Here is a 13,479-nt window from a genome sequence, read left to right on the forward strand (position 1 = left end):
ATTTCTTAAATGAAAAGCTAATATGTGTTGAAATTACAAAAGATGATTTAAACACTTTGAAAATAACACATGTTTTTTGTGCGCACGAAAACCGTTAGCCGTCAAAATCTGAAATGGGGTAAAATTAAGTTTATATATTTTCATATTTTCAAGCTTATTTAGACAGCAGGCGGCAGCCCGAATCTTTGTCATTCGAATACTATTATATGGACACAATACTCTGAACTGAACAGTTCGACATCAGTGGGATTTAGAAGGCATAATCATGTCCAAGCGCCAACGCGATGTTCACGATGGCGCTGGAAAGAAAATAGCCAAGATTCGGTTTAAGAAGCTCATCCGATCCGTGATACTGAATATGCAGTGGCTAAGTGAGCTGCCCGAGGAGGGTGGAATATCGCTGAATGTGAAGAAGAACGTTGCCATGCTGCGACAGAAGCGCAAAGTGGGCATGATGACCATGGCCGTAAGTCCAACGAACCTCTTCTTTCATATCAAGGCTAGCTCAAGAGTTTATTCCTTTTTGTGTTTGCTTAATTGCAGGAGAAATCGCTGCTGCGCACTCCACATGCTAAGCGTTCCGTCGATGAGAGGAAAAAGCTCTGCACCATTGTGGCAAATCTGGCTTGCTTTTCAAAATTTCCGCCAGTGAGTAGCGCGCTGATCATTTGTACATATGTATAATATTACTTATCCGACCTGTTACCCCTTTTAGAAAGTCCGCGCCCGTCTTGTTCCGATTGTCAAATTCATGGCAATATCTCCCGGGCGTATTGTTATGAAGGAGGAGGATTTTCCCGTAACCATTTATTTTATAATCGCCGGTGAGGTGGAAATGTCTAAGAACATATATAAAAAGGTAAACTATTCAAATTATATATAATACTTTCTAATATGCTTTGCATAGTTATAGCTACAATTTTTCAATTATGCCTTATTAAATATATATGCTTTTTTATTTGAAAAATGGTATATTTCTTAGGGCTCCAGTCGTCCTACCGTACAAACGGAGGCCATTTTTGGACCCGGGGATTGCATTGGTGATATTGACGTGATGGAAGATACACCCAGAACCAACACTTATATCGCCACAAGTAAATCGATTCGTTTGTTTCTTGACACCTAATCGCATTTGATTCTTTCAGCTTATTGCGAACTCCTGGCTATATTCAATACGAACTATAAAATTGTTCTTCTACCGTTTATGCAAAAGATGTGGCAGGAAAAGAAGGATGCTCTGCGGGCCCTTGACTATTTTGACTTTCTCAACGAAGAACAGGTAAGTATAATAGTAGATAAAAAGAAATTATAATATAACTTGTTTGTAAGATTGTAAATGCCAGTAAGTATGGAACAATTCAGCAATTCGAGCCCTTGGAGACGATCTACACCGAAGACTTGGGTACCATGAGCTATGTCTATTTTGTCCTTAGCGGGGAATGCGTGGTGCTACAATGCCTTCACATGAAGGTGTGCTATCTGCTAGAAATCTCGAATTTGACAGAAATATGCATATAGTATCGTTTTATCCATCACAGGTCAATATGGTGAACCGGGAAAAGGTGTTCCAGCTGCCAAACATTTATAATCTCAAAACTGGACCTCTCCTGGATGATGACACAGGTCCAAACGATAACGAGCCGCTCTTTGATATTAACGAGTACGTGCAATCCACCTCATCGCTGGATGAAAACGAACAGAGCAAGAAAAGGAAGGTGAGCTCTAAATTAAGTATCAGTATCATAAAATGAAAAAAATTCGCGACACGTTCACCATATACAATCATTTTTGTATATAACTTTGTATACAAGTTATATATCCCTTTTTCGCATCCAGATACGGAATCTGTGCATCGTTATCAACCAAATCGTTTGGATCTTAACAATTCAATTTCAATTTTAAATATGACTTTTTTGTAACACAGCGTGCTTCTTTTCTTATTTGGCAGCTGCGCAAAATGGGACTTCAGGAGATACAGCGACTCTGCGACGAAATAAAGAAACCAGTATCTAGGAGATCCACCAAGGAATCAGCACGCCAACGGCTGCGATTGCGACAGCGTGGGCGGGACGCGGAACGTCAGATAACGCGAAAGCATTATGAGTTCTACCTAATGGGCATGGGTGGTGAATCAGGCAACATATCTGAGGATCTTAGCGAGGAATTATATAGTGATACTTCTGATATGCCGACAATTTCAACAGTCGCCAGCGCCGAATTCGAGAGCGAATCGGAGGGTTCCGAAATATTCACTGCTTCCAGTACTTCGGAACAGGGAAATGTCGAAGAAACGGTCAGTCAGGAAGGTTTTGAAACGCATTTCATTGACGTCGGCTCGCTGACATTCGGGGGAATTTTTGGATTGGGCGAGAAAATGGAACATCGTGTGATTATGGCAAGGACCACGGTGCAATGCATCGTGATACCACGCTTTTGGCTTTTTGAGCCCGCCCAAAATCCTGGTAACTTCTGGCAGCGTCAGCGTTTCTACATCGAGTGCAATATTCCAACCAGGGAGGATTTGTTCAAGGACTTTATCAAGACACGAAAATGGGAAAGATTCAGACGTGACTATATCAGTAGCATACTTAATAACGAATCATTGGCCAACTTTACAAAGCATGAAGATATACCGATAATAAGTCACATTGTGGAGACAAAATCTGACGACAATTAAGTTCGTCTTCAATTTACTTGCCACTTGAATATATTTATACATTTCCAACTTTAAAGCATTATTAAATCATTAGTATTGTTTTCAAAATTCCTTGAGGGTAGAGAATTGTTCGATTTGAATACACAAATATTTGTGTTTGAAATTTAATAAAAAGGCACTTGGGTATTATAGCTTGGATTTGTTAAAAACTAAAGTGAAATTGATCGATTTTTCGGTTGGGAACATGTTTTTTTTATAAGATTGTATTGAACTACGTATATGTTTGGCCGCGTTAAAACTAGTGAAATCGTCTCACTTCTTAAATTACGAACCATGTATTTTATTGTTAGTAGTTGAGAGTTGTAACAAATTGCATTCAAGCGTCTGTACGGAAATAATGGGGCATACAAATTCAATTTAAAATAATTATTTATCAATGAAGACCTTGCCCATTTTACCTCTCGCAAAAGTGAAAACAGTTTTGGCCGATTTAAAAAAGTAGACTTAAAAATGCAGTTATTAATCGGTTTTTGGATAACTCTCGCATTTGTTATTTATATTTTCGCAGGTGAGTAAACCAAAATTTCCGATTGTAAAAATCACGCTACTCTTTTTTTTTTTATTAACAGGACACATCTATAATCCAAAACGAATACTTCGCGTAAAGGATCCAGATTTAAATCTGAACTTTGGCTTCTTCTTATATTTATTAAAGCCATTGGCTTCGCACGATGGATGTTTTGCTGATTATGATAATACGAGGTTAACCAACCGATATAGAAAAATGACCGAAGTGTCATTTAATAATAAATACAATCAAACATGCCGTCTACACTACATTCCCTATCATAAATTCATTAAGTCAAAGATTACTTCAGAAACCAAAAATAAAAGTAACTATCGGACGCTCTTCTTAAATACGATTCTTAGCTGGCGGAATGGAGTCTTCAACCTTTTCCCAGCTTGGAACTATAACTTATTTTGGGTAAGTTGTGAGTTTGAAATAAGAATGCAACTTTTTAAGTCGAGAAATTCAATTAATGCAGAGATATTTAAAGGACGATATCATCAAACATAACCTTCGCATAAGTAACTCCATTGTCAGAAAGTTTAAGACGGATAAAATCATAAATAAAGAGTTAAATCCAGATATGATGTTAAAAAAAAGACTTAGCAAAAGTGACGAAAAAAAGTTAATCGTTTCACTAAGTCGAATTAGGAGAAATGAAAACTTTTCGCGGAGTGCCAAAGTCCTTAAAAATCTGCAGAGCTTAGATAATATAAATCAATTACAGTGTTTTGTGCAATTAATAAGTAAGAAAAGTACTTTAAGACGATTCACTTTATTTGAATTCATAACTGAATCTTTTCTAAGCGCATGGAACCTACTTGGAAATTTACATATAAAGAGTCGTTCGCAAAGGGTGAGTTTTTTTTTTATAAAATTAAGTAATTTTAGTAAACTGATAACATTAAAAATGTATTCCAAGGTGCAAAATCCCCAAATTGAATGCGAACATATTCAAACATTGAGCAGTACAAAGAGGAGAATTGTTGATTACAAATTATGGAAATCAAAGGAGCTAAAAATGGCTAATATAGGGTTTCGCCTTAACTCAAAAATACTACGGTTCTTTTTATTGATTCTAAGACGAAAGATTTCATTATTAAACACGCCTCGAGGACTCAAGAAGAAAAGTATGGAAAAAGCTGAATTTTTCGAATATTTGTCGGCAACCGAAACACCCGAACTTTTTGATAATTTAGATCATTTAGAAAATAACAGAAAACTAAATTTCGCTTCACAAGAAGTATTGGAAATACATAATCAGGCTAATTTTAAAGATAAACATATATATGTATGGAAAAACTTAACAAGATACATAAGCAACGATAATAATTTAAACCATACTGTTACAAAAGTAAACATCAGCGATTACCAATCAAAAAATAAAAAATCGATTAACCCCATTGAGGATATTTTACCTTCACCATTTACAAAAACGTATAACTTAGGAAGATTCGCCAGAAACCAAGGATTGTTACAAATGGAAAAGACTCCAATAATCAGGGCAAAGATAAATCTTTCAAGTTCGGACTCAACATCAACTTGTGAATTATGCTCTGAAACATTAGATGAAACAACAAATCCTTTCGATTCTGCGGAAACATGCGAGGAATGTGTTTCTCTAGCCTCAAATATTTTTGAAGAGTACACTGAAAGTAATGATGAATTCCTTTCTTCCTCATCGGAGGAAGCTTGTGAGGAATGCTCTGACATTGTGTCACCAAGTGCTAGTATAAAATATCCCATAAGTATATATAACACAACAACAATGGGTTCGACAATTTTAGAAAGAACGATAATCATATTTGGCTACTTTACAGAAATAATAACAATGATCATATTTGAATTTGAAACAATAACATTCAGCGACGCTCCGGAACCAAACTCAGATATAACTGGATATACATCAACCGAATGCATAAAATGTTCAGAGCTAACAACCACTGTACCTATTGAAACCACTATTGAACGAACGAAACTATCAGAAACTCCACTTCAGAAACTCCAATTTTCGACTCCTAAGAAATCAACAAATCGTTTTGCATCTGTACTTCAGTTAAATGCAGTAACAGACAGTTCTATCAAAGTTTTGAATACGAAAACCGATCAATTTGATACGGAAGAAGAAACGAGTCTTTCGGAATTTCTACCAGAGTGGCCTACAGTACTCGGCAGTTCACTACAATTTTCGACGATTGAAACTCAGCCAAGTACGAACAACGGTCAATTGACCCACACCGAAAAAACGACATTATCAAAATCCATTAACCACATAAAACACCATAAAATCAATTTAGGACAAAATGCAGAGGCAGCATCCCACTTTAATATACAGCCAGGTGCTCTACACACAATATCGACCACAGGAGGGTATCATCCAACAGTAAAAAAGAAGCAGTCAGAAACTTTACCCCTGCTAAGTACAAAATCGATAAGTCTTAATATGTGCGATTGCACTTGCAAATTGGAAATAGCCAAAGATTCGTGTATATGCGAATGCAACCTTAAAAAAAGCACTTCAGATATCTCGAAAGGTGTAACGGCAAGTGCATCTAACCAGTCATTACCCACAGAAACGAATCGAAAACTCCACAGCATGAAAGATTATGCTCCAAATGGTACTTCTTTACTAACCAATGCTAGTCCAGAACCTTTCACTATTGACGATGTAACATATAAAGGAAATTTAGCTGGTAAAAAAACCACAATGCCATCGGAGCTTTCATCCTTAAAAAAGATAGAGCCGGTAAAAACACATGATGTTTGCGAATGCACTTGCCTTTTAGAACAAGGAAATGACTCGTGTACATGCAACTGCATGACAGATTTTATTTCGACATCCATACAAATTTCGAGTACAGGACCAGATCAAATATCCCAAAACAAAATGGGAAATCAATCGCAATCTGTTCCTCTATTGAACACAGAATTTAGTGACCTTATGAAAATTTCAACCACATACAAAATGCATCAAACCCAAAACGATATCGAAAAGCTATCAAAATCTCCACCCGTATTGAGTACAACGTCTAGTGGTCTACCAAAATGGCCGACCACAAGAACGCTAGAGAAAAAGAAGCAACAGTCAAAGTCTTTACCTTCCTTAAGTACAATATCAAACTTTCATTTTGAAAAATCAAATTTTCATGGCTGTGATTGTACTTGCCAATTGGAATTAGGAAGAGACTCGTGTATCTGCGAATGCAACTTTAAAGAAAGCACTTCAGACGTCTCGACAAGTAGATCTAATCAGCCATTACCCACAAAACTCCACAGTGTGAAAGATAATGCCCCACATTCACTCACAAATGCGAATCCAGAATCTTTAACTAGTAAAGACCTCACAACTAAGGGAAATGGTGTTACTGATAATAAAATCACAACGCTATCAAAGCTTTCATCAGATAATGTTTGCGAATGCACTTGCCTATTGGAACAAGGAAATGACTCGTGTACCTGCAACTGTATGACAGATACCAATTCTATTGACGAATCAATCTTAACAGCAAGCCAAATAGTGTCAAGCGAAGATCTTCAGTACTCCTCAAATCCACCTTCATATAAAAGTACGCAAGAAAATACAAATACCAAAGGAAAAAATAAAAATCTGTCAACATTATTACAAATATCGAGTACAGGACCATATCAAATATACCAAAGCGAAATTGGAAATCAATCGCAATATGTTCCTCCTTCGAGCACACTATTCAGTGATATAACCAAAATTTCAAACACAGACAAAGATCACCCGACTCTTGACGAAGAAGAAAATATATCAAAATCTCCACTCCATTTGAGTACAACTTCTAGTAGCCTACCAAAAATACAGATCACTGGAGTAAGCCATTTACCCTTCCTAAGTACAATATCAAACATTAAATTTGAACAATCAAGTTTTCATGGCTGTGATTGTACTTGCCAATTGGAAATAGGAAAAGACTCGTGTATCTGTGAATGCAACCTTAAAGAAAGCACATCAGAAGGCTTAAAAAGTGTTACAGCAAGTTCACTTTATATTTATCTCCCGCAGTCAAGTACAACAGCACACAGTTTACTTACAGATTTGAGTGCAGAAAATCAAACAAATCAAGAGGAGACATCGGAACTTTCAGAATCCTTACCTCAATTAACAACAGAAGAAAGCAGTTCATTTCAAGAATCCAGTGCAGAAGAAAATCAAATGACAGAAGTGCCATGGACACTAACAACATCACTTTCTCAATCAAGTTCAAAAACAAAGAATATATTTTCGAGTCTGAGTGTAAATGAAGACAACATTTCTCAAGAAGATACAAGGACACTATCAATTTCTGTCCCGCAATCAATTGCAACAGCCAATAGTTTACTTACAGGTTCGAGTGCAGAAGAGCACACAGCTCAAGAGGAGACATCGGAACTTTCAAAATCCTTACCTCAACTAACAACAGAAGAAAGCAGTTCATTTCAAGAATCCAGTGCAGAAGAAAATCAAATGACAGAAGTGCCATGGACACTAACAACATCACTTTCTCAATCAAGTTCAAAAACAAAGAATATATTTTCGAGTCTGAGTGTAAATGAAGACAACATTTCTCAAGAAGATACAAGGACACCATCAATTTCTGTCCCGCAATCAATTGCAACAGCCAATAGTTTACTTACAGGTTCGAGTGCAGAAGAGCAAACAGCTCAAGAGGAGACATCGGAACTTTCAAAATCCTTACCTCAATTAACAACAGAAGAAAGCAGTTCATTTCAAGAATCCAGTGCAAAGGAAAATCATATGACAGAAGTGTCATGGACACTATCAACATCACTTTCTCAATCAAGTTCAAAAACAAAGAATATATTTTCGAGTCAGAGTGTAAATGACGACAACATTTCTCAAGAAGATACAAGGACACCATCAATTTCTGTCCCGCAATCAATTGCAACAGCCAATAGTTTACTTACAGGTTCGAGTGCAGAAGAGCAAACAGCTCAAGAGGAGACATCGGAACTTTCAAAATCCTTACCTCAATTAACAACAGAAGAAAGCAGTTCATTTCAAGAATCCAGTGCAGAAGAAAATCAAATGACAGAAGTGCCATGGACACTAACAACATCACTTTCTCAATCAAGTTCAAAAACAAAGAATATATTTTCGAGTCTGAGTGTAAATGAAGACAAAACTTCTCAAGAAGATACAAGGACACTATCAATTTCTGTCCCACAATCAATTGCAACAGCCAATAGTTTACTTACAGGTTCGAGTGCAGAAGAGCAAACAGCTCAAGAGGAGACATCGGAACTTTCAGAATCCTTACCTCAATTAACAACAGAAGAAAGCAGTTCATTTCAAGAATCCAGTGCAAAGGAAAATCATATGACAGAAGTGCCATGGACACTATCAACATCACTTTCTCAATCAAGTTCAAAAACAAAGAATATATTTTCGAGTCAGAGTGTAAATGAAGACAACATTTCTCAAGAAGATACAAGGACACTATCAATTTCTGTCCCACAATCAATTGCAACAACCAATAGTTTACTTACAGGTTCGAGTGCAGAAGAGCAAACAGCTCAAGAGGAGACATCGGAACTTTCAAAATCCTTACCTCAATTAACAACAGAAGAAAGCAGTTCATTTCAAGAATCCAGTGCAGAAGAAAATCAAATGACCGAAGTGCCATGGACACTATCAACATCACTTTCTAAATCAAGTTCAAAAACAGAGAATATATTTTCGAGTCAGAGTGTAAATGAAGACAACATTTCTCAAGAAGATACAAGGACACCATCAATTTCTGTCCCGCAATCAATTGCAACAGCCAATAGTTTACTTACAGGTTCGAGTGCAGAAGAGCAAACAGCTCAAGAGGAGACATCGGAACTTTCAAAATCCTTACCTCAATTAACAACAGAAGAAAGCAGTTCATTTCAAGAATCCAGTGCAGAAGAAAATCAAATGACAGAAGTGCCATGGACACTAACAACATCACTTTCTCAATCAAGTTCAAAAACAAAGAATATATTTTCGAGTCAGAGTGTAAATGAAGACAACATTTCTCAAGAAGATACAAGGACACCATCAATTTCTGTCCCGCAATCAATTGCAACAGCCAATAGTTTACTTACAGGTTCGAGTGCAGAAGAGCAAACAGCTCAAGAGGAGACATCGGAACTTTCAGAATCCTTACCTCAATTAACAACAGAAGAAAGCAGTTCATTTCAAGAATCCAGTGCAAAGGAAAATCATATGACAGAAGTGCCATGGACACTATCAACATCACTTTCTAAATCAAGTTCAAAAACAAAGAATATATTTTCGAGTCTGAGTGTAAATGAAGACAACATTTCTCAAGAAGATACAAGGACACCATCAATTTCTGTCCCGCAATCAATTGCAACAGCCAAAAGTTTACTTACAGGTTCGAGTGCAGAAGAGCAAACAGCTCAAGAGGAGACATCGGAACTTTCAAAATCCTTACCTCAATTAACAACAGAAGAAAGCAGTTCATTTCAAGAATCCAGTGCGTGCAGTGCAGGTGCAGAGTGCAGAAGTGCAGAAGGTGCAGAAGATAAATGACCGAAGTGCCATGGACACTATCAACATCACGTTCTCAATCAAGTTCAAAAACAAAGAATATATTTTCGAGTCAGAGTGTAAATGACGACAACATTTCTCAAGAAGATACAAGGACACTATCAATTTCTGTCCCACAATCAATTGCAACAACCAATAGTTTACTTACAGGTTCGAGTGCAGAAGAGCAAACAGCTCAAGAGGAGACATCGGAACTTTCAAAATCCTTACCTCAATTAACAACAGAAGAAAGCAGTTCATTTCAAGAATCCAGTGCAGAAGAAAATCAAATGACAGAAGTGCCATGGACACTATCAACATCACTTTCTCAATCAAGTTCAAAAACAAAGAATATATTTTCGAGTCAGAGTGTAAATGAAGACAACATTTCTCAAGAAGATACAAGGACACCATCAATTTCTGTCCCGCAATCAATTGCAACAGCCAATAGTTTACTTACAGGTTCGAGTGCAGAAGAGCAAACAGCTCAAGAGGAGACATCGGAACTTTCAAAATCCTTACCTCAATTAACAACAGAAGAAAGCAGTTCATTTCAAGAATCCAGTGCAGAAGAAAATCAAATGACCGAAGTGCCATGGACACTATCAACATCACTTTCTAAATCAAGTTCAAAAACAGAGAATATATTTTCGAGTCAGAGTGTAAATGAAGACAACATTTCTCAAGAAGATACAAGGACACCATCAATTTCTGTCCCGCAATCAATTGCAACAGCCAATAGTTTACTTACAGGTTCGAGTGCAGAAGAGCAAACAGCTCAAGAGGAAACATCAGAACTTTCAAAATCCTTACCTCAATTAACAACAGAAGAAAGCAGTTCATTTCAAGAATCCAGTGCAGAAGAAAATCAAATGACAGAAGTGCCATGGACACTATCAACATCACTTTCTCAATCAAGTTCAAAAACAAAGAATATATTTTCGAGTCAGAGTGTAAATGAAGACAACATTTCTCAAGAAGATACAAGGACACCATCAATTTCTGTTCCACAATCAATTGCAACAGCCAATAGTTTACTTACAGGTTCGAGTGCAGAAGAGCAAACAGCTCAAGAGGAGACATCGGAACTTTCAAAATCCTTACCTCAATTAACAACAGAAGAGAGCAGTTCACTTCAAGAATCCAGTGCAGAAGAAAATGAAATGACAGAAGTGCCATGGACACTATCAACATCACTTTCTCAATCAAGTTCAAAAACAAAGAATATATTTTCGAGTCAGAGTGTAAATGAAGACAACATTTCTCAAGAAGATACAAGGACACCATCAATTTCTGTTCCACAATCAATTGCAACAGCCAATAGTTTACTTACAGGTTCGAGTGCAGAAGAGCAAACAGCTCAAGAGGAGACATCGGAACTTTCAAAATCCTTACCTCAATTAACAACAGAAGAAAGCAGTTCATTTCAAGAATCCAGTGCAGAAGAAAATCAAATGACAGAAGTGCCATGGACACTAACAACATCACTTTCTCAATCAAGTTCAAAAACAAAGAATATATTTTCGAGTCAGAGTGTAAATGAAGACAACATTTCTCAAGAAGATACAAGGACACCATCAATTTCTGTCCCGCAATCAATTGCAACAGCCAATAGTTTACTTACAGGTTCGAGTGCAGAAGAGCAAACAGCTCAAGAGGAGACATCGGAACTTTCAGAATCCTTACCTCAATTAACAACAGAAGAAAGCAGTTCATTTCAAGAATCCAGTGCAAAGGAAAATCATATGACAGAAGTGCCATGGACACTATCAACATCACTTTCTAAATCAAGTTCAAAAACAAAGAATATATTTTCGAGTCTGAGTGTAAATGAAGACAACATTTCTCAAGAAGATACAAGGACACCATCAATTTCTGTCCCGCAATCAATTGCAACAGCCAAAAGTTTACTTACAGGTTCGAGTGCAGAAGAGCAAACAGCTCAAGAGGAGACATCGGAACTTTCAAAATCCTTACCTCAATTAACAACAGAAGAAAGCAGTTCATTTCAAGAATCCAGTGCAGAAGAAAATCAAATGACCGAAGTGCCATGGACACTATCAACATCACGTTCTCAATCAAGTTCAAAAACAAAGAATATATTTTCGAGTCAGAGTGTAAATGACGACAACATTTCTCAAGAAGATACAAGGACACTATCAATTTCTGTCCCACAATCAATTGCAACAACCAATAGTTTACTTACAGGTTCGAGTGCAGAAGAGCAAACAGCTCAAGAGGAGACATCGGAACTTTCAAAATCCTTACCTCAATTAACAACAGAAGAAAGCAGTTCATTTCAAGAATCCAGTGCAGAAGAAAATCAAATGACAGAAGTGCCATGGACACTAACAACATCACTTTCTCAATCAAGTTCAAAAACAAAGAATATATTTTCGAGTCAGAGTGTAAATGAAGACAACATTTCTCAAGAAGATACAAGGACACCATCAATTTCTGTCCCGCAATCAATTGCAACAGCCAATAGCTTACTTGCAGGTTCGAGTGCAGAAGAGCAAACAGCTCAAGAGGAGACATCGGAACTTTCAAAATCCTTACCTCAATTAACAACAGAAGAAAGTAGTTCATTTCAAAAATTCAGTGCAGAAGAAAATCAAAGTTCAAAAACAAAGAATATATTTTCGAGTCAGAGTGTAAATGAAGACAACATTTCTCAAGAAGATACAAGGACACTACCAATTTCTGTCCCACAATCAAGTACAACAGCAAATAGATTACTTACAGGTTCGATTGCAGAAGAGCAAACAGCTCAAGAGGAGACATCGGAACATTCAAAATCCTTACCTCAATTAACAACAGAAGAGAGCAGTTCATTTCAAGAATCCAGTGCAGAAGAAAATCAAATGACAGAAGTGCCATGGACACTATCAACATCACTTTCCCAATCAAGTTCACAAGCAAAGAATATATTTTCGAGTCAGAGCTTAAATGAAGACAACATTTCTCAAGAAGATACAAGGACACCATCAATATCTGTCCCACAATCAAGTACAACAGCAAATAGATTACTTACAGGTTCGAGTGCAGAAGAGCCAACAGCTCAAGAGGAGACATCGGAACTTTCAAAATCCTTACCTCAATTAACAACAGAAGAGAGCAGTTCATTTCAAGAATCCAGTGCAGAAGAAAATCAAATGACAGAAGTGCCATGGACACTATCAACATCACTTTCCCAATCAAGTTCAAAAACAAAGAATATATTTTCGAGTCAAAGTGTAAATGAAGACAACATTTCTCAAGAAGATACAAGGACACCATCAATATCTGTCCCACAATCAAGTACAACAGCAAATAGATTACTTACAGGTTCGAGTGCAGAAGAGCCAACAGCTCAAGAGGAGACATCGGAACTTTCAAAATCCTTACCTCAATTAACAACAGAAGAGAGCAGTTCATTTCAAGAATCCAGTGCAGAAGAACATCAAACGACAGAAGTGCCATGGACACTATCAACATCACTTTCTCAATCAAGTTCAGAACCAAAGAATATATTTTCGAGTCAAAGTGTAAATGAAGACAACATTTCTCAAGAAGATACAAGGACACTACCAATTTCTGTCCCACAATCAAGTACAACAGCAAATAGATTACTTACAGGTTCGATTGCAGAAGAGCAAACAGCTCAAGAGGAGACATCGGAACATTCAAAATCCTTACCTCAATTAACAACAGAAGAGAGCAGTTCATTTC

The 13,479-nt window shown here is 37.0% G+C and overlaps 2 protein-coding genes across 2 annotated transcripts in view; both read left to right on the forward strand.

Moving 5' to 3' along the window:
• Window positions 1-185: 185 nt before the first annotated feature.
• CG12698 (uncharacterized protein) lies at window positions 186-2,760 on the forward strand. Its single transcript, NM_132872.2, has 8 exons — window positions 186-466; window positions 544-648; window positions 716-859; window positions 983-1,094; window positions 1,146-1,279; window positions 1,330-1,470; window positions 1,539-1,715; window positions 1,949-2,760. Exons 1-8 carry the CDS (start codon window positions 266-268, stop codon window positions 2,675-2,677), a joined length of 1,743 nt encoding a protein of 580 aa, NP_573100.1. The 5' UTR covers window positions 186-265; the 3' UTR covers window positions 2,678-2,760.
• Window positions 2,761-3,152: 392 nt separating this feature from the next.
• Muc14A (Mucin 14A) overlaps window positions 3,153-13,479 on the forward strand; it is a 52,609-nt gene continuing 42,282 nt past the window's right edge. Inside the window, exons 1-4 of the mRNA NM_167482.4 lie at window positions 3,153-3,224; window positions 3,286-3,641; window positions 4,147-9,730; window positions 10,522-13,386. Of these exons, the coding sequence (NP_727928.3) occupies window positions 3,167-3,224; window positions 3,286-3,641; window positions 4,147-9,730; window positions 10,522-13,386 (8,863 nt within the window). The 5' untranslated portion in view covers window positions 3,153-3,166. The remainder of the gene's footprint in view (window positions 3,225-3,285; window positions 3,642-4,146; window positions 9,731-10,521; window positions 13,387-13,479) is intronic.

The sequence above is a fragment of the Drosophila melanogaster genome, chromosome X, assembly GCF_000001215.4.
Source record: "Drosophila melanogaster chromosome X".
In the NCBI taxonomy this organism is placed as follows: Eukaryota; Metazoa; Arthropoda; class Insecta; order Diptera; family Drosophilidae; genus Drosophila; species Drosophila melanogaster.